Source organism: Pteronotus mesoamericanus, unplaced genomic scaffold, assembly GCF_021234165.1.
Source record: "Pteronotus mesoamericanus isolate MK-2021 breed Mesoamerican mustached bat unplaced genomic scaffold, CSHL_Meso_final contig_25, whole genome shotgun sequence".
Taxonomy (NCBI): Eukaryota; Metazoa; Chordata; class Mammalia; order Chiroptera; family Mormoopidae; genus Pteronotus; species Pteronotus mesoamericanus.
In genome coordinates, this window is record NW_026555105.1 from 9,390,487 (window position 1) to 9,416,927 (window position 26,441).

A 26,441-nucleotide genomic window follows, 5' to 3' on the forward strand; every position below is an offset into this window, starting at 1 on the left:
CTGCCAACTTTCCACTTTCTCAGAGCTTTTGCCAGGTGTGTAAACAGGCCAGTGTGTGGGATTCCCGTGATGCAGCAGGAGCCGGGATTGTGTTTCCTGACCCGACTCAACGGGACAGTGCCCTCTGGCCTGATGAGTAGCATTTTCTGACACCCCTCATACACTAAAGACACAAAGTCAGCACCCTAGACAGGCTCGACCTGGCCAGGGCCTGGAACAAGTCACGTATGTGTGCCTGAACCACTCGCTCCAGCTGAGCTCCATCAGGGAAGAGACCCACGAGGCCACGCTACCTCCTGGCAAGTTGCTGCCCTCCCCCAGCCTCGATTTCTTCGTCTGCAAAGTGGGCATAATGAAAGCTACCAGCTGGGAAGGCATAAAAGTGCCGGATACAAAGTACATGCTCAATAAAAAAATTGCAGCCCTGCTGTCACCTGCAAAATAGGGACACCAGGCTCTCGGCCCTGTCTACTTGTCTCTGAAGTTCACAGGGAAACAGGCAGCCAGCGGGAGTGAGCCTGTGCCAGAGGGGGTGGGGGAGCTGATGCACGGAACGGAACAGTGATCCCAGCTGGAGGAAGACACTGGAAACGGGCCGGGGAGGCCAGCATACCCCTTCGGGCCAGCCCACTGGCTCCGCTGCCCAGCCCCTTTCTCTCTGTTCTCCCACGGGCGTCCTCATCGGCGGTCTGGGCTAAAAAGGGAACTGGATTGCAACAGTAGTAAACTCTCCTGCAGAAATGTGCTGGTCCCTGGCAGGCTACAAGAAGTAAATTCAAGTTTTTGATGTTCTGGGCTGCTTGCCGTATTCATGCCCTGTCCTCTGTCCCCCAAGAGGCCTCCTAAGAGCCATCGTCAACGCCTCTCTTGCACTTAGTAAGTGCCGGGCATGGTTCAACGCACGTAAGGTTTGCCTGTTGGCTCATTGACGCTCCGCACAGCTCCGTGGGGTCTGTTATCATCCACGCTCACAGATGAGGAACCTGAGGCACAGAGGACTCTCGTGACTTGCCCAAGCTCCCAAGCTTACAAGTGGCAGAGCTGGGATTCAAACCCTGGCATTCTAGCTCCAGAGTGTGTGCTCTTCACCATGCCATGCAACGTGAGGGTGACGGACCCATTTTACAGGCAAGGAGGCTGAGGCCTGAAGAGGCGAAGCCACTTGCCTAGCACCTCAGGGCCGTTGCGCGAGTAGTGGGGCTGACATTCGGGCCCACGTCTGCCTCGTTGAAAGCCCACGGCCCACGGGTCAGTGGAGGCCGGGTGGGGTGGGGGACAGCCAGGAAGGCTTCTCAGAGGAGAGACATGTCACTCTGACACTGTGTGGAAGGCCCGGTGGGTGGGAGCTTGGGTTTGGCTGCTTGCGTTCATAGCCTGGCTTTTTAATATGCTCTGCGACCTTGGGCCAAGTCCCTCAGCCTCTGTGCCTCGGCTTCCTCATCTGTCAGTCGCTATGGTAATAATTGATGATGCTTGTAAAGGGCTGAACAAGTGTTGGCTGCCTTCCTTCATAGCACACCACCTATTGTGGGAAATGCTTGAAATCAACGGTTCTGAAACATTTTGCTCCCCAGGGGACATTTGTCAATGTCTGGAGACAGTTTTGGTTGTCGCAATTAGCAGGGGGAGGTTTTCCTGGCATCTGGTGGGGAGAGGCCAGGGTTGCTGCTCAACACCCTGCAACACACAGGACGGCCCCACAGAGAATCCCCAAGCCCCAGACGTCTGTGGGGCCGAGGTGGAGAACGCCTGCCCTAAATGCAGTTGTTCCTTTCATCCTCCATCGAGGTGCCAAGGCAAGTGTTTTGGTGTTTTCTGCCAAGGAAACTGAGGCCCAGGGAGGGTCGTGCTTGCCTGTGGGCACACAACCTGGCAGAAGGCCTCGCAGCATGGAGACAGTTTGGAAATAGAGGGCGTTCCTGGCAAGACAAGCCACCGCCCCTGGCCTCCCAGCTCGACTCAGAGACTGACTTCGGGCTCCACTGGACAGAGCTGACCGTCTCCTCTGCCCTCTGGGCTCTCAGTGGGAGGGAACAGTGCCTGTCTCTTGCTGGGGAGAAGGAACAAGAGAAGCCCTTGTTCGCTGCCACCCGCAGCCCTGATTGTCCCCTCGCTTTCACATGGGCTCCTAGCACCTTTCTCTCTCTCTTTCCTTTCTCTGACAGGCTGGCTCTGGAGGCCTGGGGGTGAGAGAGAGAGGGAAGGAAAGTTCTTCCTGCCCCTTTTAGCCACCTCCTGCTTCTTTCTGTTGCCCCCTTGGACTTTTCTGGGAAGGGCTGGAAAAGTGCTGGAAGTAGGGCGTTTTACAGCAGAGTCTCCCCGAAAACGAAGTTTTCTGAGCAGTTTCCTGAGATGCGAGTCTTGGGAATGTGGTCCTCTGAGATCAGGGGGTGTCCAGGCCTGAGGGGGCTGATGCTGTACCCTGCCCGCAGCCCAGTTCCCACCTCTTGTTTGGGGGCGGTTAGGGGAGCCTGAGACCTATCCTGAGAGGACTCTGTCACCCCCGCTAAACTGGTCATCAGCCTGGGAGATCTGGCTTTGTCTTCTGCTCCCCTTGGAGTCCAGGAAGAGGGGTCTGCCCAGAATAACATTCTGAGAGGGAGAGGACAGCATCGTGAGCATATGAACTCTGGTACCAGACTTCCTGGACTCCAGTCTTGCTCTTCCACTTCCTGGCTGTGTGACGTTGGGCAAGTTACTTAACCTCTCTGTGCCTCAGTTTTCTCCTCTATAATATGAGGAAACTGATAGGACCTACCTCATAGGGATGTGGTAAAGATTGGCTCATACACCTAAAATACTTTGGGCTGAGCCTGGTATATACATAAGAGGTACTAGGTAAATGTTTGTTGTTATTGTTATTAGTAGTAACATTGTTACTTGCATTACAAATAAGCCCATGCATCCAAAGGTCTGGAAGGGCTTTATAGGGGATGATGCTTGTCTCTGAGTCCTCTTGGCCTCCTCCCTTGACTCACTGTGTGGGCTCTTGGACTCTCTGACCCTCCCTTTCCTCCCCTGTAAACTGGAATGAAGGTCGTTCCTAAGAGCGGCTGGGAAGATTAAATGAGATAGTGCTTATTCAAAGAAAAACCTCAGTGCAGGCACCCCTGCCAGTCTCATGCTTGGCCTGAAGCCTGGAGCCCCAGAGGCCTGAGATTTGAGGGAAACAGAAGGTTGTGGGGCTTGGAAGCTCCACAGGTCAGGCCTCAGGAGCAGAGGCCTGCTTCCCTATCACCCCGTATCAGCCCCAGGACGCCTGGGGCAGGGCCAGCTACCAGAGCGGGGACGGGACGATGGTAGACAGGAGAGAATAGACAATGTTGGGCAGGGCAGACCCCCAGTGCCTGAGAGAGGTGAGAGAGAGGGGCAGGCACCCAGGACATGGCCTCTGCCGGCTCAGGGTGGGTCCTGGCTTGGCCAAGCACTTGCTCTATAAGTGGGAACAAGGCACCTCCCTCGCCAGCCTCGGTTTCCTCATCTGTCTCATTGGCCTGCCTATCTCAGAGGGCTGCTGCGAGGAGGCAGGGAGACCAAGCGCTTTGTGAAGAGTAAAGTGGCTTTCAAACAAGAAAGTAACAGGAATCTTGTCGATCGTGTTCACCCGTGTACCCCCAGCACCTGGCACATAGCAGATGCTTAATAAATATTTCCAGAGTGAATACAGAATCAAAACAGATATTTCTTCTGTGTTTGCGCAAGGCACTGTCCACAAGGGTTTAATCCATTCAATCAAAAAGTATGAGTTGAGCACCTACAACACTCCATTTACTATTCTTGGGGGACATGGCTGTGAAGCAAATAGTCACAAGTCCTTATACTTATGGGGCTGAGCTTTCAGGGGGACACATTAAAAACAAACAGGCAGATAAGTAAGTAAGGCCCAGTGGTGTGGCTGGAGGGTAGCGCGTGCCGTGGGGAGTGAAAGCGGAGAAGGGGGAGCAGAGTCAGGGAGGCGGCGGCGCAACGTTAGAGTCTGGAAGCTTATGTGGGAAGGGAGCCTTTGCACCAATATGTGAAGTGGATGACATTTCACCTGAAGGGGTCACAGGGGGAGCCCTGAACATGCTTGAAGGAAGAGCACTTCACAAGCGCAAAGGTCCTGAGGTGGGAGTGGCGAGTGTTCCAGAAGCATCCCAGTTATTCCTGAGCCCTCATCGCAGGCCTTCCAGGAGCTCGGAGCTCGCCTCGCGCCCTCAGACCACAGGGCAGCTACGTCCCTGAGCCTGGATGAGGCAGGCGCCACCCCTGCGCCTCGAGGCTGGACTCTGCTTGGGCCAGAGAAAGCCCTCGGCAGGTGTGGGAGGCAGAGACACCCTGAGTGGGGCTTTAAATACCCTGCTGGGACCTGAGGCCCAGAGAGGGGAAGGAGCTGTCCAGGCTCACACAGGGAGTGGCCTCTTTTTCGGAACAACTTGTTCTGTCTGCCTGGGGCTGAGCCGGGCTGCTGGGGGTCCTGGGTCTGGAGTGGCTCCCACCCCCGGCCACCCACCTATCTGGCTCAGAAATGATTAGTGAGGCCTGGGCGGTTGTGGCGTGTGAGCCGCCCCAGGAACATTTTTAATGAATGGCACCGAGAATGTCAAGTCGCACTTGAACTTCTGCATCTTCTGCTGATGAGTCCAGGGGACCAGCGCACTCAGGTCCGGAGGAAAGGTGGGAGGGTGGGGCAGGCTGGCCCCCGAGGTCTCCTGGGGCAAGGCACCCTCTCTGCTGTCCCTCTTTTCCCCCTTGAGTCTTGGGCCCAAATGGATACACGTGGCCTGTAACTGCTTTGTCAGAGCGTTCTGTGGGGGGAGCCCTGGCTGGAAATCAGAGACCATATTTCTGTGTGGCCTCAATTATTTTCCTCTGAGTCACCCTGGGCTCATGTCTGGCAACCCCTCCACTCCCCAGTCTCCTCCTGGAGAGCGGGCACCCTCAGGGTAGCTCTGCTTATCTTCAAGGCCCAGAGGGGATGTGGAGGGGCCTGTAAAGTGTTTTTCTGTTGAGTGTCTGCCCTTTCATTTCCTTTCATAGAATCTACCAGAGTGTGTGAGGAGCAAAAGTCACAATGCGTGTCAAGAGCTTAGTCTAGTGCCTGCACATAGTAAGTGCTCAGTAAATGCTGGCGGTTCCCGTCACTGGGATGCTCATCAGAGTCCTGCACTAGGGCCCTGGGCTCAGGCCACCATGGCGAGAATCACAGCTTCATCTCTCGCTAGACGTGCACGCAGATGAAGAAGTTGCTGAACCTCCCTGTGCCTCAGTTTCTCCTTTCTAAACAGGGTTACCTGAGGGTAGGTGAGCTGATGCATGTCACAGGCATGACTTGGCACCTGGCCAGTGTAAGCCCTCAATAAATGGCAGCATTTTTACTCTCAGCTACCATTCATATTGGAGCAGCGTGACCTTGGGTACGTCACTCAAGCTCTCTGAGCCCCTGTAGTGGAGCCACAAGTAAACTGGGGACAGCAGTCGTAGCTGCCTCACGGGGCTGTTAAATTCCTTGTGGAGTTTAACAAGGGAATCCAGAGGAACCATGCCTGGCGCATAGTGAGTGCTCAGTGCGTGCAGCCACCTCCGCTAGTGGCGCTGCTCCGAGGCAAGGAAGCTTTCAAAGAAGGGCCACATCCACGCTCCCTGTGGTCGCCCTCCCAGCTCCCTCAGGATGGCACAACATGCATCCTAGTTTAGGGATGAGGACATAGAGGCTTAGAAGGGGCACTTGTCAGTCCAAAGTTTGCAGCTTGTGAGCGGTAGACTGGGTTTGCGCCCAGCACTGTGTGACTCCTCGTGGCCTGTCACCTGACTCTCAGCTGGCCTCACCGAACTCCCTTTGTTCAAGTGGAGGCCTACGCCTGGGTTGCCTCGTGGCCTCAGCAGAGACAGGGGGCCCTCTGCGGTTGTCTCGTCTTGCCAGGCCAGGTCCTTTGCCTGGGTCTCCTGTGTGTGCGCTCCAGGCTCTTGTTCCTTTGGGGTCCATGTCTGTGTGCCACTGGACTCATCCCCTTCATCGCATGTGGCAGAGCTGAAGTGCCTTATGGATCACGGGGGTGAAACTTCTCACGTAAAGAGGGCAAGACTTGCTCCAAGTACCAGAGCCCCTCCATCGTAGGCAACATTTTCAATGGGTATCGCTTACTCTGCTATGTGCAGCTCCCAGCGCTTTACCTGCATTTGCTTATTTCATCCTTGCAACAACTCCACGGGGTTGCAATTCTCATCATCATCCCCATTTTACAGACGAGGAAACTGAGGCACAGAATTAAGTCACTTGCTCTAGGAAGTGAGAGAGGCAGGATTTGAACACAGACACTCTGGTGTTGGCCGCCAACTGCGTTCACACATGGGCTCCTCCGCTTCTTGGCATCGGGTCCAGATTTCAGCCTCCATCTCCCAGCTCCCTGCCCACTGATCACAGCAGCTCCTGCTTCTCTGGCGCTGACCATCTTCCTGGTGCCACATCACTGTGATGACTATGATGCCATCATTCCTCGATTATCTGTGAGCAAACCTCTGCCCAGGGTCACTGACCCCAATAATGGGTGGCTGAGCCATGGTGCTTCAAGCCCTCGGCGACTCCGGAGGCTCCGAGGGCTGTGTGATACCGGCCCTGGGCTGGGGTGGGGAGGGGATACCGAGCGGTTTAAGGCCTGGTTTCTGCCTTATTTGTTCAAAGGTCCAAGTTCAGAGTTCAAAGTTCAGGGCTTCATACCACCTGGGCCCTGGACACCCCTGGGGAGCAGGCCTCCCGTGGGCAGCTGGCCCCAGTCCTCTTCCCCGAAAGACCTGGCAGAGAGTCACTGGTTCCCTCTGAGAGCGTGGGCACAGCCCAGTGCCCGGGCAAAAATGCCAGAGAGCGGGGGGCAGGGAGGCCACGGGGTGTTGGGGCGGGGATGGTGGGTAAAGTTTCCCCATCAGGGCTCAGAGAACAGGCCAGGGCCCTTTCTGTCCTGAGTGAGCGAGGGGGTGAGCTTGGGGCAATGGGGAAAAAGCTGCCTGTGTCTGCCTGGAAGTCATTACCCAGCTCAAAAATTAACCACCTGACACGGCATTCTCGTTCTCCCTCCTCCCCTCTTCGTGTGTTCCGCAGGCAGACTTTAATCCCTGCGGGAATGGATTGGCTAAGCCTGAGGCTGGGATTTCTTTGGCAGGGCTGGTGGCGGGGGATTATAAGCCTTCCTATAAGAAATGTCTGCATTGGGTTGGCGTGAATAGGGCTGCTTGTGGACCATTGGGACCTCCCATTCTTGCTCCCAGACAGGGCCAGGACTGGGATAAGCCAGGTGAGGCACTCAGGGAGCCAAGTTCAAGTTGGGCGCACTGTTGGGGTTGTGCACCAGCCTCACCCCAGTTCCCGGCCCTGCTGGCTGCTCCTGCCACCTGATAAAGCTCAGGGTGCAAGAGTCTTTCAAGGGAATAAGGGAAAACAAGTCCTTACCTCTGATTTGCTTTGTGATCTCCGGCAAGCCATTCTCCTCTGGGCAACCATTGTACTAAGGGTTAGATTAGACCAGGATTTCTCAACATCGGCACTATTGACATCGACGTTATTTTGAATGAGTGAGGCTGCCCTGGGCACTCGGGGAAGTTCCGTAGCCTTCCTGGGCTCTCCCCGCTAGATTTCCCCCTCTAATCATGACAACCAGAAATGTCCCCAAACATTTTTGTCCACAGGGAACAAAATCACTCCCTGTTGAGAATGATTAAATGATCTCAGCTTCATTCTGGCTGTCATATTTTAAGATTTTATTTTAAGATTTAAGAAGAGTATTTTCGAAGCCCAACTTTAAGAAAGTGAGCTTGAATTATTAATAATAAAGTAACATTAACATGATTATTCATAATTCATCCAACATGCCAATAGCTTATATTTATTAAGCATTTCCATGTGTCCATCACTGGGTCAGTGGTTCTCCTGTATTAAATCACTTCTCCAAGGTAGGTACCATTATCCTGTGCCTACAGCAAGTAGGGAAGCCGAGGCTGAGGGAATTAAGAAGCTGGCCCAGGGCCACACAGCCAAACTGTGGGAGGCTTAGCTGATTCCAAAGCCTATGCTATTTATACTGTACATGTTTATCGTAGAAAGGTTAGAAAATGCTGATAAAAGAAAGGAAATACAGTACTTCCGAGGACAAAACTACTAGGTGGGAGGCACTTCCGGTTTACGTTGGTGGAAACCATCCGCCTTTCTGAAGCAGTATGAAAACAGCCACCGAAAGTAACAAAGGGAGAAGAGGATGTCATCTTCGACGAGAAGGGCAGACTGCGTACCCACCCCCGGTGTGTGAAGAGGGGGTGACAGTGGCGGTGGGATCGGGACCAGATGGCAGGAGGAAACCAAGAGCCAGCCGTCCATGCCTCTGTAGCTGCCAGGCAGAATGTGAACTTCTCCAGAAGTGTTTTTCAGCTCTACGAGCTCTTCCTGGTCCTGGCAAAGCCTGGAGAATACGCAAGGGGAAGAGACAGTCACTGAGATGCACATGGCGATACCAAGTTCAGAAGAACTGGATGAGGGGGCTCAAAGGCCCTTGGCGAGAAGCAGGGTATTGGAAGGCGGGTGGCGGACAGCGGATGGACAGTGATCAGCTAAATTGTTGTAATTGTTCTAACTTTCTCTCAAAGAGACATAAAAGCTCAAAGAGACGCCAAAGAGCTGTGACATTCTTGAGCCTTCACACTTAGTCTCCACAGAGAGACGCATTTCAGAGCAGCGCTAATGACCAAGGAATCTGAGATGCCAGCAGGGCAGATGCTTCGACACCTGCCGGCCCAGCTCCCTCCCGGCCCCGCCCCTACACTTTCCTTAACCAAGAGCTGGCCTCAAAGAGTGGCCCCAATCCTGGGATGAAAAGTCAGCGTGGGACCCGCAAGGAGACAGTGTGAGAAATAAGGAAGGGGATGTCAAATAAAAAGTGGGGAATCAATACTGAATAGCTGTGTTATGGCATTGGAGAGACTACTGAACAGACATTCCTCCATGAAATATCAAAAAAATTAAAGAAATGATTTCAGTGGGATCCTCTGTACTGTAGACACCCCCCAGGTTATTGTGCCCGATTTGCAGATGAACCAATGCAGGCTCAGAAGGTTCAGTGACTTGCCACAAAGATTCAGTAGCAAAACCACCATGCTCAGCCTTCGCGGCCCTCAGGTCTGAACTCTCTAGAGTGCCTCTCTCCCACAGAACTTTCTGTGATGATGGAAATGCCCTATATTCTCTGTCCAGAATGGTAGGCGTGAGTCTCATGTGGCCACTGAACTCTTGAACTGTGGCTTGTGTGACTGAGAAACTGGAATTCTAAACTTCATATAACTGGAATGAATTTAAACTTAAAGTAACTCCATGTGGCCTGAAGCTACTGCATTTGGACAGCTCAGCTCTAGGAATTTCTTTCGCACTCTTTTCCCTTCCATTTCAGCCATCACTGAACCTCACCCACATCAAGCTCTCCCCAAATCTGGCATCTCAGGTCAGCCTTTAAAGTTAGGACGAGGCTCAGTCAGTTGAAGCGTTGTCGCGTAAACAAAATGGGGACATGCCCGCGTTGTGGGTTTGGTCCCTGGTCAGGGCGCGTATGAGAGGCAACTGATCGATGTTTCTCTCTCATATTGATGTTTCTCTTCCTCTCTCTCTTCATCCCTTCCCCTCTCTCTAAGATCAATAAGCATGTTCTCAGGTGAGGATAAAAATCAGATTAAAATAAAATATAAAATAAAATTAGGACCAGGTTTCTTGCTTTTCTGGTGCCTGTCTTCTCGGGTTCAGTCTCCCTCAGGCTCCTGCGGCCTGTGGAGGTTTCCACTGAGTCACACCAGCGTCTCATGGCCGAGGGGACAGCCTGGGGACTTGGGAGATGCTTCACCTGGAGCCAGGACTCCACCGACTCTGGGCCACCTTCTTGAAGCCAAACCACTGGACAGAACAAAGTGGCCAGGAGGCAAAGTGCTGACTCAGGCGACCCAGAAAGTGGGCCTGTCAGATCAGGCAGCTCCTCCAACCTTTGAACTCCAAAAGTTAAAATTCAAAGGAAAAGGGTCTGGAGACCTCAGCACTCTGCCTTCTGCCCTCGCCTGCTCTCTGTCTCTATGAGTTTGACTACTCTGGGCACCTCATGTGAGCGGAAGTGTGCGATCTTCACCTTTTTGTGACTGGCTTACTTCACTGAGCATGCTGTTGTCAAGGTTCATCCGTGTTGTATCTTGTGTCACAATTTCCCTCCTCTTTAAGGCTGAATAATATTCCATGGTGTGTGTATCCCATTGTTTTTATTCCTCTGTCAATGGACACTGGGTTGCTTCCCCATTTTAGCTTTTGTGTATAGTGCTGCTATGGCCGTGGGTGTACAAGCCCTCTTTGAGCTCGAGCTTTCAATTCTTTGGGGTAGATGGTAATTCTATTTAATTTTCTGAGGAGCCACCATACTGTTTTCCATAGTGGTTATACCATTTTTATTCCCACCCAACAGACACAGTAAAGGACTCATCATCATTATTACTATTTACAGAGTGTGCACTAAACGCCGGGTGCCGTGCTGCATGCTGGGCCTAGATATGGCAGTTGCTATTGGAGCTCCCTCCCCATCCCCTCTGGCACTCACGGTTCTGCGCATGCTCCTGGGAGCAGCCCACAACCAGCGAAGGCCAGGGAATTGGCAGATAAATAGCCCAGCGTCTGAGGCATAATCTACATTATCTCCCAGGGTCCCCATCAGGATTGAGCCCAGTGGCCGACAGTTTCACTGCCCCCTTGCCCTTCTAGAACTTTCTGAGATCACCTATTAAGTAAAGCGTTTTCATTCTCATGCTCGTCTCAGGGTCTGCTTCTAAGGCGATGGGGTATTTCATATCATCCTCAAATCATCCTAGACACTGGACGGACACAATTTCCCTATTTTATAGTTGAGCAACGTGAGGCTTAGGCAGGTGGTGCCCCTTGCCTGAGGTCAAAGCCTTGGGCACGGAGCCTCTTCACGGCCTCCCCAAGGACTGGGGCTCGATGCGTCCGGCTCTGGGACCTCTGCCCCCTCTGCCACCCTGCACCTTGCTGGCCCCTGAGCCCGTGTCTCCCTCCTGCAGGAAGGCCGCTGCCTGTTTGTCATCCTGCTCATGGCCATGTACTGGTGCACGGAGGCCCTGCCCCTCTCAGTGACCGCCCTGCTGCCCATCACCCTCTTCCCCATCTTGGGCGTCCTGCCGTCCAGCGTAGTCTGCCCCCAGTACTTTCTGGACACCAACTTCCTCTTCCTCAGCGGTCTGATCATGGCCAGCGCCATTGAGGAGTGGAATCTGCACCGGAGAATCGCCCTCAAGATCCTGATGTTCGTTGGAGTCCAGCCAGCCTGGTAAGGCCAGGTAACAGGTCCAGCCCGAAGGTGGGGAGGCAGAGGGATCTCGTCTCTTGGAGCCCGAAGTCGCTCTTGCTTGGTACGCAGGCCAACGAACGCACCATGTCCTGCCTGCCACGTACTTAATTATTCCTCACATGTTTAATGAGCCCCCTCTGTGTGCCAGACACAGCGCTAGGAGGCTCTTGGGGGTGGGGATTCTCAAAAGTGCCTAAGAATCGCTGGGACGGTGGTTGAACCGCTGATTCTCCGCCCCCACCCTCAGGAATTTGCGTCCAATAGTCTTAGAAGGGGCCATTTAGCAGCATGACTGCTTGGGACTGAATTCCACCTTCCCTGCTCTAGGAAATGACTTACCCTTTCTGTCTGTGAAATGGCGCTGTAATAGCCTAGAGCTGCACAGCAAATGCTGGCTGTTATTGTCCTGGTTTGCCGTTTCCTAGCCAAGCGGCAGGGTGGGTGGGGCGTGGGTAGAGAGGGCCTTAGAGAGATGGGAGGAGGGTCCGTCCCTGCGGGGCCTCAGGCCCCGTCTAGGATTTGAACTTTTATTCTCAGAGGATTGAATGCCTGTAAAATAGGGTCACTGTTGTACTTTCCATCTTTTATCTTTCTTTTTTTTTTTTCAATTTGGTGAATCTTAAGGATTCCTTCCTGGAATAATGTTTTTTTAAAAAAAAATGTTTCCCCATTTTATTGATTACAAAAGGGAGGGGAAGGAGGGAGAAAGAGAAGGAGAAAAGCAACAGTAGGGGAGAGAAACATCACTAGGTTGCTTCTTGCATGCAAGAGGTTGCCTACAACCCAGGCATGTGCCCTGATAGGGAATTGAACCCACGACCTTTCAGTTTGCTGGATGATGCCCAACCAACTGAACCACACTGGCCAGCGCCTGGAATAATGTTTTTAAATCATAAAGCACAGCATGTGGGCTTTTAAACAACAATAACCACAACAATTACAGCAAAATGCAGTCATCCAGATAATTTTTCAAAACACACAAATCCATGATGTAGTACCATATATGCCCTTTTCCAGTAAACGATAAGATCTATCAACTGGCATAACAGTGACTGTAGTTTTGAGATGGTTTTGAGTGTCGGTGATATTCCAAGATGTCTGCACCTATGATACAGCAATGTGATACGAAAATATCTGTGACCTTACAATAATTGGTGTCACACCTGCCATAGGAGCCCACATAAGGGCCGGGGGTGACCTCATGGAGGCGCTTACGTTTGACCTTGGAGAATGGATGGGGCTGCTGGCAAACATATCTTAAAGTTCCACAATGAAAACATGATGATGCTAGTTCAGAAATAGATTTAAAAAACAGTGAATAAATAAACTAGAAGAAATCTGAATCAGTGGGGAAGGGGAGGATTTTTCAATACCTGATGGGGGTTGAAATGATTAGCAGAGCCTTTGAAGAAAGATCTACTTTGAGCTGACTTCATACTACGAATCTAAATAAATGCCAAGGGGATGAAAAATTGAACGTAAAGAAAAAAGATGATGAAACGTAAATTCCTGGCGGTGGGAGGGATCGAGCAAAGCAAGGGAGGCAGGGGATGAGGGCCTGTGCGGTGTGGTGACGGCGCAGCGGAGCCTGGGCCGGGGCTCCTGGTACGAGTGGGAGGGGGCGGGGAGGAAGGGGGCACAGTGGAGGGTCTTCGTGCCAAGTCAAGGCAACCACGCTCTGCACTGGGGGCCACCTGTAAAGTGAGCGGGCTGGGTGTCTCAGGGGTGACCAACTCGGACCAGAGGACCTCCGGGGCCCCGGTCCCAGATCTGCCTCTAAGCCGTCCATTCCCAGGCTCATCCTCGGAATGATGATGACCACCTCCTTCATGTCCATGTGGCTGAGCAACACTGCCTCCACCACCATGATGCTGCCCATCGGCAGCGCCATCCTGAAGAATCTCTTTGGCCAGAAGCAGACTCGGGAGGACCTCAGCTGGGAGAGTGAAGAGAACGCAGGTGAGGCTGTGGAAAGGGGCTGGGGACCGACGCCTGCCAGGTACGGGGTGGGGTGGCTGGGTGTCCGATGGCTGTCATGGGAGGCAAAGGGAACATGCTTGCGGAGCACCTATTATGTGCCAAGGAATTTAATTATAATAATAACTGGAAATTATCTAAGGCAAACCATGGTACTTTTTTAAAAATTGCATTTAGTGAGCATTTACTATGTATTAAGCAAAGAGTTAAACACTTTCCGTACATTATCTCTGTCTCTCAAAACAGTCTTATGTAGTAGGTGCTATCATTAAACCTTGTTTTAAAGCTTTTGAAGAGATGCTCAAAATCACTAATGCCCAGAGAAATGCACATTGAAACAACAAGAAGATTGACTTCAATGAGGTTGGCAAAAAATGAGGAGGCTGGATAATGGCAAGTGTTGGCAGGGAAGGGGCCATTGGAACTCCACACTCCGCTGGAGAGAGGGGACCTGGGCCTGCCTTAAGGGAGTTCTGCAAATATTTAATCAGATTAAATGCGCGTATACCCCATAACTCAGCAGTTTTGCTTCTCAATGCAAGGGCTAAAGGGATTCTGGCGCAGGACCGTGAGGGGACACGTGTGAGGATGTCCCCTGCAGCGCTCTCTGCGGCGGTGAGTTGGTAGCCACATGGTTGTGATCACTAGTGAAGGGGAAGGTGAGGCGTGGTGGGTGCACACCATTGAGCACTATGCAGCTCTTAGGAGCAAGTACAGTTATATAAGTGAATGTCATAAAACAGCATTGTGATTTTTAAAAAGCCAGAAGGAGATCTAGAATATATTTCCATTATGTAAATGCCATTATGTAAATTAAAATACACACAAATGACAAAACATATTGCAAGAACATAAACAAATGAAGAGCTACATAGCATGGACACATCAGAGCGGTTGCGCTGGGAAAGATGGGAATGAGAAATGGAGACAAATGGGTCCAAATGCAACAAAAGAGGGCCCTCGTGCAGCAAATAGCGAGCGTGTGCCATGAACCGAAAGATCGGATTCACTCAAACCTCTGAGACTGCATTCTAAATAAAACAAAACACAAGTAGCGCACATGTTTTTAGATGGTTAAATGAAGGCCCAGAGAGGGAAAGTGACTTCCTCAAGCCACACAGCAGGCGCATGACTGAGCCCGACTTTGCACCCTGGCAGTCTGGCTCCAGAAGCCACCCTCTTACCCATGAAACCAGCTGCACTCAGCGAGAATTCTTTTGGCTGCAGGTGAAAGAATACCTGTCTGCAAGTGGCTTAAAGAATTTATTTTCCTCAAATATCAAGAAGTCAGAGAAAGGCAGTTCCAGGGTCTATTCAGAGGCACAAAGACCTCAGGATGGTTCATTGAAGTCTCTGTGATCCCCTTGGACGTTCCAGCATGGTCGTGAAACGGCTGCCGCATCCTGTCTGCTTTAAGACATCTTTCTTTCTATTTACATAAATATCTTTTAGCAAGAAGCTTGTGCACTGGTACATATGTGAGCAGAGATTGCAAATTTATACCCAGTATTTATTCTTCCTTTGTTCTTTTAATAATAGAACCCCCACCTGGGGCATATGGCTGCGCAGGTAAAAGGCTGAATTTCCCAGCCTCCCTTGCAATTAGATGTGGTCGTGTGACCAAGTTTAGCCGATGGGAACGAATGTGATGGCGGGGGTGAGAGATGCTCTGGGAACCCGAGGATAGAAGCCACAAGTTGAGAGAGGGATGGCAAGTTCACCCCAGTATCCCTGGATCATTTGCCCCCACTGACACACAAGCATTATCTATGAGACCATGAGTTTTGTGTGCTAGTTAATGTCTTTTTCAAATGTGCATTATAGTAAATATATATCTGTTGAGAATATAAATATTGATCCATGTCCCAACTACATTAATCTCATGTACTGTGGTAAGGATATTTCCCCATCATGCAATGAGGGGCCTTGCTTATTTTATTTCCACAGCAGCCCTGAAACCTAGAAATGACTCTAAGTACTTAATTGATAAGGTTCGGGAAGGTGAAGTGATACTTCCAGCATCAATCACATTGCGGGTAAAGTAGCAGAGCCAGGATCTACGTGAGGTCAAAAGCTTCCACGTGGAAGGGAAGAGATGCTGTAGGGCAGGAATGGACAAAGATTTTCTGCTAATGATCAGATAGTTATTTTAGGCTTTGCTGACCCCTCCATCACAACCAATCAGCTCTGCCCCTGTAGACAATACATAAATGAATGTCTGTGGCTGTGTTGCAATAAAACTTTATTTATGGGTGCCGAAATTAAAATTATATACCATCTTTACATTATGAAATATTATTCTTCTACTGGTTTTTGCCAGCCATTTTAAAATATTAGAATCATTCTTAGCTGGCAGGCTCCAGGGCCATAGCCTGTGGATCCGTACTTGGTAGTAACTGCTTTGTTGGTTCTCATACTGTTTCCCCTCAGCCTTACAGCTCCAGAAGAACTGCCTGGTAAACAGTGAAGACTTCACTCCTCCTTGCATTTCTACTCCAGCTGCCCCTACTTTATCTGTTCTATACACTGAGCTTCCAAGAAACAATCACAGATGTTTACTGAGCACTTATTTTATGCAAAGACTTCTTAAGGTCTTACACACAAAGGAGGTGGATCTACTATTGACCCCATTCAGAGGAATGGAAATTGAGTCTCGTCTCTCTCTCCCTTGTTCTCCTCTCTCTCTAAAATCAATTAGAGAGGATAAAGCAGCCCCAAGGTTTGAATCCACACAGGCTGACTTCAGAGCCTGTGCTCCTAACCTCTGTTATTCCACCTCCAACACAAGATTTGTTTTTCAGAGTCTAGTGGTCAAAAAAAAAAAAAAAAAAAAAAAAAAAGTTTGACAGCCACATCCCTTATTATAAAGAAAAAAAATCTGAGACCCAGGAAGGGTTGCCCAAGGTCATACATGATGCTGGGCACAATGCGAAGTTCATCCTTCTCTCTTACGATTCAGGATGTTGGGAGGCAGGAGACCCTGGGAGGTGGTTGGGGCAGACACCTGCTTTTGTGGGCAGCGCAACCAGAAGCCAAGATTGTTTAATGATCAGCCCTAAGACCTAAAGCAAAGCTAACTCCGGTGCAGAGAGAGATGCCCCCTTTCACCCAGTTTCTGTGCTCTGTGAGGTGAGGACAGGACAGGGCTGGGAGGAGTGGAGGCTCTGTTAGCAGGGCAGGGCAGGGCAGGGCAGGGGCAACGAGGCACCGGGGCTTTAAGTTTGCGATGGCCGCAGCAACAGCAACAATGATAATGTGTGTTTTCATTTTCTAAAGACACTGTGCTCAATTTTTCTCACCCATTAGCTTGTTTAAGTCTTCCTAACAGTCCTATAAGGCAGACAATCCCCATTTTACACATGAGGAGTCTGAGGTTCAGAGGCCAAATCGTTTGCCCAGAGTAACGCGGTGCATTAGTTGCTGAGCTCTGTCCGAATCCGGAACCTGTGCTTCTGAGCACCATGCCGGAGGGAGACAGAGCCTGGGGCAGGGTGGGGCTCACTGGACAAGCCCCCAGAGGTCCTCAGCCTTGGAGGGCAGTTCCTTTACCCAGCTCTGCTCCTCGCACTGCTTCAGGGACCAAGGGGCCATGGAGGGTGGTAGCTTTCAGCGTCCTTCTACCTGCATGTTCTCATTCATTCCTCCATTACAGACCTGCCCGGGTGGCCCTCTCCTTGTGCCCATTTGATAGAGGAGGAAACTGCCGCTCAGAGTGATAATGCCTTTGCCCAATGTCCCTCAGCCAGTGAGGGTCCCAACCTGGCTTTTGAGTCTAAACTCAGCCACTCTTTCCCCTGCATTTCTCTGCCCAAAGAAAGCTATCTTGCCACCCGCGTCTTTCCTTTAGGAATATCCAAGGGGCTAGCACTCAGAAAGCCATTTCTGAGGCTGGCTTAAGCATTGCCCTCCTCCTTTGCTCTTCATTCATGCGGCCAGGAGTGGGACTCTTTTCTCAGCTATAAAATAAGGACAATACCTCCCATTTCATATGTATTGTTGTGAAGCTTACGTGAGAAATGAGAACCAGGAACATAGGAAGGGGTTAGTTACTATGTGGTAACTGTATAAAACCATGATCAGGCTTCCAGGAATTGGGAGGAGCTGGTAATAAACCCCACACCATGGTGCACAGCTGGTTTCCTATGCCTCCTGGTTGAGAGGGACTTAGTTCTCTACCCCCTTAGTAGACCCCAAGCTGCATAAGGGTTTGTGTCGATCTCTTCCACTGCTGTGGTCTTGTCCCCCTAGAACACCGTTTGGCACATAGTAGGTATTCAATTAATGTGTTGAATTAAGGATTGAATAGGCCAGGAATTTCACTGTCGCAAGCCTCGGTTTCCTCATGGCTAAAGTGGGGCTACGTTTGCTTACCATCCAGGCTTTGTGAGTGCTAAATAACTGAATGGATGTAAACCTGCCTGACCGAGGCTCTTTGACTTTCCCTGGGGTTCTCTTCACCTAATTTTATCCAAGAACTCTTTCCTGCAGGGCTTCTGTGTGCCCAACGTCAAGGTTAGACTAGGGTTCCCAGTTCCAGGTCAGGCCCACCAAGGGCCGGGGGGGCGGACACCTTTGGAGAGGGAGTAAGATTCAAGGGGGGCAGAATCAATAGCCCTGGAATGAGCCCGACTGTGCCACTCACCCTTTGGGTCACCTTGACCCCAACCTTAACTCACTTCTCTAGGCCTCAGTTTCCCCAGGTGTAAAGAGGACGGTAATAATGCCTGCCCAGCTCTCCCAGGTTGTTCCGAGGCTGTTCTAAGGTTACGGGTGGGGAAGCTATCAATCCCTGACCCAGTACAAACTCAAGTATTGGTATTGTTTGAATAAGACCTTACGTAAACCCCAGCCTCCTAACCAGCCTTGTGTACAGCACGTATCTCATATACAGTCTTATACTGGGGCTCCCAGCTCAGATGCTGGCAGCAACCAGGGTGCATGGATGAGTGACAGGGCCGGGGGAAACTGAGGCCCGCTGGTGAACGCATGCTCCCTCTGAGGGCATGGGCAGCCGTGGAGGCCTCGGTTTCCTGACCTGTAACTTCAGGGGAGTCGTGCTCAGCCGAGGCTTTCCAAAAGAACCCCCTGCGGGGCTTTACACCGATACCGAGGCCCCGGCCGCCCTACAGCAGAACCTCCAGGGTGGGACCTGGGTAGGAAATGCTCCCGTTTACCCAGGGCTGTGGAGGGAAGGGTGCAGAGTGAACCAGTGGTGGGTGGGGGCTGAGGAGGGGTCACTGGGTCAGAGTTCTTCCTGTCTGGCCATCCCCTGGGGAGCGACCTTTGCCTCCAGCATCAGTGTCCTATTAACACCTCCTGCTTCAGTGCCCTGGCCTCCGGGGCCGTGTGCATTGCACGTGGACATGTGTTCCGATCACTGGAATCCCTAGGCCCCTGTCCCTTTGGCCCCTCGGGTGAACTGACCTGCATTTAGCCTTCAGCCCCTAGCTGCTGGTCAGCAGGGCCAGGCTCAGACGCAGTAAACAGCACAGTCAGCCCGCAAGCACTCCTACGCCCTCGCAGTACAAACAGGAACGGAGCAGCCCAGAGGAGAGAGCAGAAGGCACTGACTCCCCCAGGTCCCTGGGGGAGACAGGGAAAGAACGGAGGCTGGCGCCTAGACCCTCATTCCCAGTCCCCACGGCCGAGGACCCCAGAAACGCATGTGCGATTGAACAGGCAGAGTTTATTTCCATTGCTGCAGGGCGGGAGAGCGCACACCTGGGGCGAGCTCAGTCGTCTCAGCAAGAGGGAGTGAGAAAGGACCTTTCACAGGGCTCAGGCTCTTGTCGGGCCATGTGGAAGGGGGTTAAGGAAGGAGGATTTGCTCTAGATTGGGGGCTGTCAGAAGTCGGGGGCACCTCAAGGATTGGGTAAGGAAGTAGTGGCCTTTCATTCCGCGAGAACATGGGTGCTTGGTGTTTTGTGGACGGCAAGTGGCTTTGTGCTTAGACAACTTTAGTGTCCTTGCTTTGGCTCATTTTATCAGCCTCAGAGTGACTTTGTCTGAGGTCAGTGATGTGTAAGGTTATTTAGGTCCAACAAGAGAACAACATAGCGTATCTGGGTCAGACTGCTTCTAGACGTCAGGGGCGACTTTGATATTCTCTCTCAAAAGTGACCCACATTAACTAAATCCTTGCTAGTGCTCAGATTCCTGTGACATTCTTTAAATCGCAGCCTGGCAAACTTCGGCCTACCCAATCTAGCGCACCACCTGTTTTGGGGGGGAGTTAAGGATAGTTTATATATTTTTAAATGGTTGAAATAAATCAAAAGAAAAATATTCTGTGACATGTGGAAATTATCTGAAATTCAAACTTCAGTGCCCCAAAATAAAGGTTTAGCCACACTTGTATGTATATGTGTTGTCTTTAGCTGCTTTCATGATATAATGGCAGAGCTGAATAGTTAACCTCAGGGGCCGTATATGGTCCTCCAAACCTAAAATGTTTACCATCTGGCCTTTTACGGAAGAAAGGCCCCCACTTTAGACGGTATCTTAGGCTGTTTAAGTTGCTGTAACAAAAATCCTACAGACTGGGTATTTATTTCTCACAGTTCTAGGGGTTGGAAATCCAAGGTCAAGGGCCAGCAGAATTGGTACCTATGAGATCCTACTTCCTGGTTCATAGAGAGCCATCTTCCTGCTGTGTCTTCACATGGCTGAAGGGGCAAGAGGGCTCTGTGGGGTCTCCTTTTATAAGGACACTAACCCTATCCATGAGGGCTTCACCCTTACGGCCTAATTGCCTTCCAAAGCCCCACTTCCTAATACTAACACATTAAGGATTAGGTTTCAACATATGCATTTTGGGGAAGATGCAGACATTCAACCTATAGCAAATGGACCAACTCCTTAACCCTTTGACAACCTTAGGAAAATTATTACTTTCATTTTATGAATTAAAGAAGTGAGGTTAAGAGATTTATCTAAACCAGGGTCTCTCAACCCCAGCACTATTGACATCTTGGGTGGGATAATTTTTTTTCTGGGGGGGGCTGTCTTGTGCATTTTAGGATATTTAGCAGCATCCCTGGCCTCTTCCTGCTAGATGCCAGTAGCATACTCTGCATCCCAGTTGTGACAGCCAAAAATGTATCCTAACATTGCCCAGTGTCTGAAAACTGGCCCTGACTGGGAACCACGGGTCTGAGGTCACATAGTAAATGATGGAGTTATGATTTGAACCCAGAACCCGTGTGTTCAGCTACCAGTCTCACACCCAATACCGAGGGATGGCCTTTTTTACCCTTGGTGATGATTTTAGTGCAGGAACTTTTAATTCCTTCAATTTGTCTTGTCTTCAAAACACTATCGAAGTCTCCTAGAGAGGCTGACCTATCAAACAAGGGATACTTTAAAAATAAAGTCAGATCCTGTCCTGACCCCTCTACTCAAACACTCCCCTGCTTTTGCTCCCATCTGACTCAGAGGAGAAGCCAAAGTTTTTACTGTAATCCCCAAGCCCCCTGCATGATCCAACCCACTTTCTGCCCCCCCCCCACCCCTTGCCACTTCTCTCACTGGTGTCCCTTCTGCTTCTGTACCATCACCCTCTCACCTCAGGGCCTTTGCACATGCCCTTCATTTCCTCAGAAGTTTGCATGGCTCACCCCCTCACCTTCTTCAGGTCTCTGTTCGATGTTACCCTCTCAGTCAGACTTTTTTTGACTATCCTTTAAAAAAGGTGTCCCATCTCAGAAAAGTGTCTCTTTCATGCTTTGTTTTTCTCTGATACTCATTACCATCTGGCATGCTGTATATTATGTGTTTATAGTCTGTCTGCCTGACCAGAAGGTAAGTTCCACAAGGACTTGAATTTTCATGTCTTGTCACTCAGTGATATTATTGATGGAGTGATCAGCTAGGGTTCACATGACTAAGTTCTTTTTAAAAAAGTTTTTTTTATTGTTTATTCTATTACCATTGTCCCAACTTTTTCCCCCCTTTGTTCTCCTCCACCCAGTCCACACCTCTGTCTTACAGTCAATCCCTTCTTTGTTGTCCATGTCCATGCATCATTCATATATGTTCTCTGACTAGTGCCTTCCCCTTCCTTCTACCATTCCCTCCCCCCCACCTCCCCTCCTATAGCTATCAGTCTGTTCCAAGTTTCCATCGCATGACTGCATTCTGGTCCTGGGCCCCTAGTTGCACCAAGCTCTTGTCTAAGAAGAACTGAAACACATTCACAACTTATTTGCTCCCAGCATCTCTATGGCCACTAGCCTAAGGCAGCCATCAGCATTTTATCTGGAAAATGCAACAGATTCAGGACTGGTTTTCAAACTTTCGTTTTTCCCCTCCTACAGTCCATTCTCCCTACCAGACCCAGAAATGTTTGCAAAATGTCAATCACATGACATCCATCTTGGACTCTAATTCCTTCAAGGGTTCGCCATTCTTGAATGGACTTCTGACTTCTATTCACCTCTGCCTACCCTACTCCCACTCCCTGTCTCCCCTAGGCCTTCCCTACTCACTAGCCTCCCAGTAGACTGGCCTTCTCCTTGTTCCTTAATTCTGCTAAGCGTCTTACCCCCAGGGCTTTGCACTTGCTGTTCAGTGTTGCCTGGAACTTTCTTCTCCAGGCTGTTCATGTGACTGGCTCTTTTTTATCCTTGAGGTCTCAGGTCAAATGCCATCAGGGCATGTTGCCTTTCTGTTGACCTGATGGCAGTAGGCCACCTGCTTACCCCACCCCCAACTCTGCAATTACTTTCCATCACATGGCCCAGATTTACGTCTTCCATCACTTTCATCACTACCTGAATTTTTCTTTCTGTGTTTATTGTCTGTCTCCCTTTCTAGAACATAAACTTTGTGGCAACAGGGACCTTGTTGTATACTCTTCACTGTGTGCCCCAAGCTCATAGTCAATAACACATAGTAGGTGCTCAATAAATACTTTTCGACTGAATGAATGGGAGATTGGGGTCACCCATCCCACTGATGATCCATTACCACCCATAATAGTCCTTCCCAAACACCCCTTTGGCAGTGGCTGCTCAGGTAAGCCTAGGCTTGAGTTATGGGCTGTCAGGCAGTCTAGCAGCTAATTCCCTGCCCACAGCTCTGGGGTCATCTGCAAACAGAGATGGATGGGATAGGAAGATGGAATGTTGAGTAATGTATTTTATTTATCTACTTAATTGAATGAATAGTATGGGACCCTTGGCAGAGAGTGGAGCCTGAAGAAGCCCTCTTGGCTGCCCACAAAAGAATGGGCCCGCTCCTGCCCCATTCACATGACACTAAAGACATTATGCTTTCTTCTAGCTCCTGCGCAGACCAAAGACCTGCGTACTGTGCCCACGGAGATGCAGTTTCTTGCCAGCACAGACGAGTGAGTTCCTGGTGAAAAATCATAGAGGAGCCAGTGCTTGGTCCAAGGAGATGAGGAACAAGAGCTCCATGCTGCAAGCAACCTCCCTCCCACCTCTGAAATTTTCTCCAGATGACCTAATTGCCCACGTTTCCAACCTGTGGCTGAGGCATAGATCTCCACAGACCCCTTAAAAATGCCAAATGTGGCCGGGGAAGGGGGGTACATTACATCCCTAGAGCCCTAGTAAGGGGAGGGCCTCCAGGTGGGCCCAGAAGAGCAGGAGAGCACAAGCCATGTGCTGGTCAAGGAGGAGAAGGGTGCAGATCAGGTAGAGAGGCTCTAAAGGAAAAATCACTCTACGAGGCAATAATAATTCTTCATACTGACATGAGTCAGGAAGCACCTTCACATCCATGGCATGTTCAGTCTTTGGTGTCCTTTGTATATGACAACGTGGTTAAGATCTTGGGGTTTGGAGCCACACAGATCTGACTTTGAACCCTGGCTCTGCCACTTACCTGCTATGTCATTTAGACAAGCCACTCAACCATTCTGAGCCTCAATTAGGTTCACCTACCAAATGGACATGATATTGGAACCCACCTTATAGGGTTGTTTTGAGATTAAGTGGAATAATGTCAACAAGGCAGGTTGCTAGGTCTTACGTGCATGATGGTAGCGCTTGTTATTAAAGGCCTTATTATCTTGATTTAATGGGGAGGAAACAGTGGGAAGTAAAGTGGCTTGCTCTCAGCATCGCTGGGCATTGATCAGGTCTATTTCATTCATTCAACAATATTTACTGGGAGCTTAGGATGAGCCTGGCACTACCAGGGACGCAGCCACAAAGGGACAAAAAATTTCAGACCTGTGGAACTTAGGTCCCAGTGACAAGGAACAAATACATGAGTCAAATCTATAATACGTCAGATGGTTGTGAGTGTTACTCAGGAGAACAAAGCAGAAAAGAGGGCCAGGCAGGGGGCCTGGAGGTGACCAAGGGCAGCTTTAACATGGGTGATCAGGGAAGGTCCCTCTAAGAAGGGCATGCTGGAGCAGGCACCCTCCCCTACAGTGGGGGGGGCCTGATCTTACATCTGGTTGTCTTATCCAATGGCCTGTGCTCCTTCCCAGCAGCACTGGGGAGCTTCAAGTCCAGCTTTGAGTTATGGGTTCTGTGATGGCCCAGCCACTCACTACCATGCAACCTGGGAACCAGTTTTAACCATCCGCCTATACAGAGCTTGTGCTGAGTTTATTGGAAAGATCTGATGCCACTCTCTGGAACTCCTTGTCTACTAGAGGGAAACCCCATCCATTGGAGGGAGACTCAGTGCCCATTGGATGCAAACCTCTGGGCCTTGGTTTCCCCATCTGAACAAAGAAGGGTTTGCACTAGATGAGTCCCAGGGCCTTATCTGCTCTCGTCCTCACTGTGAGGCTCAGTCTGGTTGGTTCCCAGGTCTGAGGGAGGCCGCGCTTACTGAACAGGCCGCTCACCCTGAGCAGTCAGGCCATGCCGCACAAAGGTCTCCAGCTGCTTCCTCGTGTTCCTTTGAGATCCCAGGTCATGTCCCCATCGCCCCCTGGAGAAGGGGCCCCTCATGTAGCAAGTAAGGCCAGAATGTATTGAAGGATCTTTTATTCTTTAAACATTTTTGCTTTGTTGCGCAGGAGCGATTCTTAATCTCATTCACTTATAAACATTTTATGGTTGCATGAGTTGAGAAAATACTCTTAAACAAAAACATATATACGCAGCATTAAAACAGTTAAGTGAATACCATTCTAGATTATTTCTTGCTACCTCTCTGTAGACAGAAATACATTTTCTTAAATAAAAATATTGATAACGCTATATATGTTATTATCTCACTTAATGGAGTGTATGGAACATCTTTCCACCTCAATAAATTCATGTCAACATCATTATCTTTTAATTATATAATTAACAAGTCTTAATTTCATGCTTTCCCGAAACTCTTTGTGCGAGGACAGCAACCCAGAAAATACAAATAGAGAAAAAAAATCCATAGCTCAACCCCTGAGAAAGGCACCAAAACAACTTCGCTTATTACTATTTTAGACTTTTCTTAACACTCAAATATTCATGAAATATGTGAATATTTTTAAATAAAAATATAGTGCTATTACCCGTCTTTTGACTTTATATAGTGAACATCTTTCATGTTAACAAACTCATCATTGGCGTTCCATCCGGAAAGAGCACCAACCTTATTTAGCCAAGCCTTTTTTGATGGAGATTTATGTTATTTTCAGTTTAACTTATAGTATTTAATGCCACACGAACTCTTGTACCCACACCTGAGGCATTTACCCAATTATTCCTTTACGATGAATTCTTAGAGTAGAACACCTGAGCTGAAAGGCTGCACATTTTAGAGGTTGTGAAGGCCCATGCCAAATTACCTTTTCAAAAGACCATCAGCTGCCCCCTACCCAAGCTATGTGTGGGCTGTTGCCCCATGAGGTAAGGCACGCTGAGTGTGTTCTGAACGGCTTCTCTTCGGGTTTGTTTAAAGCAAAGGCTGCCGCGAGGAGGCAGAGGCTCCGTTGGATCTTCCAGCCGACTCCACGAAGGAGGAGGAACATCGCAGAAATATCTGGAAGGGCCTCCTCATCTCCATTCCCTACTCAGCCAGCATCGGGGGCACTGCCACCCTCACAGGCACACCCCCCAACCTCATCCTGCTCGGTGGGCTCAAGAGGTAAAAGCAAGGGTCCCCTACCCGGCCCTGGAGTTTCCTTCTCCTCCCCACCCCCTTCATTTAACATCCACAGAAGGTGTGTCTTGAGTACCTTCTATTGGCCAGGCTCTTGGGACTCCACAAGGCACAAACCCCAGCAAAGTCTCTGCTCTAAGGTACTTCTATTTTGGTGGGGAGATAAGCAATAAAAGAAAAGGCAAATGAATATGGGATATGCTGGTGTGGTGTGGTGTGGTGGGACTTATCCAGAGATAAGCTGTGAAATAAAACAAAGCAGGATATGGGGGTAGATGAACAGGAGTGGGTGGTACTTTATATTGGTGGGTCATGGATGTACGACCTTTCTAATAAGGTTTCACTTGAGCAGAAATGGGCGGGGGGGCAAACTACATGGACACAGGAGGGAAGAGCCTACGCAAAGGTGAATGGCAAAAAGACGAGCAAGGCAGGAGTGTAGAAGGTGAAGGGGATTGTGGGAGGAGATGAGGTAAGAAGAGGCCAGGCTAAGGCATCTACTGTAAGGAGCCCGTGGGCAGTCAGTGGAAAGCTGAGGGCAGAAGGGTGACATGATGAAGTATCTGCTTTAAAAACACCCCAAGTGGAGGTGCTGGTCTGTGGCTGTCCTGTCCAGTGAGAAGCTTTGCAACCATGTCCTTGGGCCAGCGGCAGAGTGGATTCTGCCGGGAGGTCAAGTGTCCCGATCACAGAAACTGTTCAAACAGAGACAGGCGTGAGAATAAGAGAAGGATTCTCAGGCAGCCTGACTTGTCCTTTCCATCATTCCAAGCCTCTTAGTTCAAAGACGTTTAAAATTCCTGTATTTCAAGATTCCAGGATTTTGAGATTTTAGGCTTCTGAGAGGCGAGGTCTCTAAGATTCCTGAGCAGTGGAGATGTGGCTTATGTTTATTTAACCCACAGGAATGCAAAGGAAAGCATTTGGCAAACAAATGACAGTAAAGAGTCTTTGATACTCACCATGGCCACAAATGCTGGCCAACTTCTGTACCTGCTACTCAACCGAAGAATCGAGGACCTGTGAGGAGGGTGGAG

General features: G+C 50.1%; 1 protein-coding gene across 1 annotated transcript in view; it reads left to right on the forward strand.

The window, feature by feature from the left end:
* Positions 1 to 26,441, forward strand: part of SLC13A3 (solute carrier family 13 member 3) — a 59,311-nt gene that overhangs the window by 8,751 nt on the left and 24,119 nt on the right. Inside the window, exons 2-5 of the mRNA XM_054573647.1 lie at positions 11,065 to 11,330; positions 13,147 to 13,310; positions 22,612 to 22,678; positions 25,204 to 25,389. Coding sequence (XP_054429622.1) covers positions 11,065 to 11,330; positions 13,147 to 13,310; positions 22,612 to 22,678; positions 25,204 to 25,389 — 683 coding nt within the window. The remainder of the gene's footprint in view (positions 1 to 11,064; positions 11,331 to 13,146; positions 13,311 to 22,611; positions 22,679 to 25,203; positions 25,390 to 26,441) is intronic.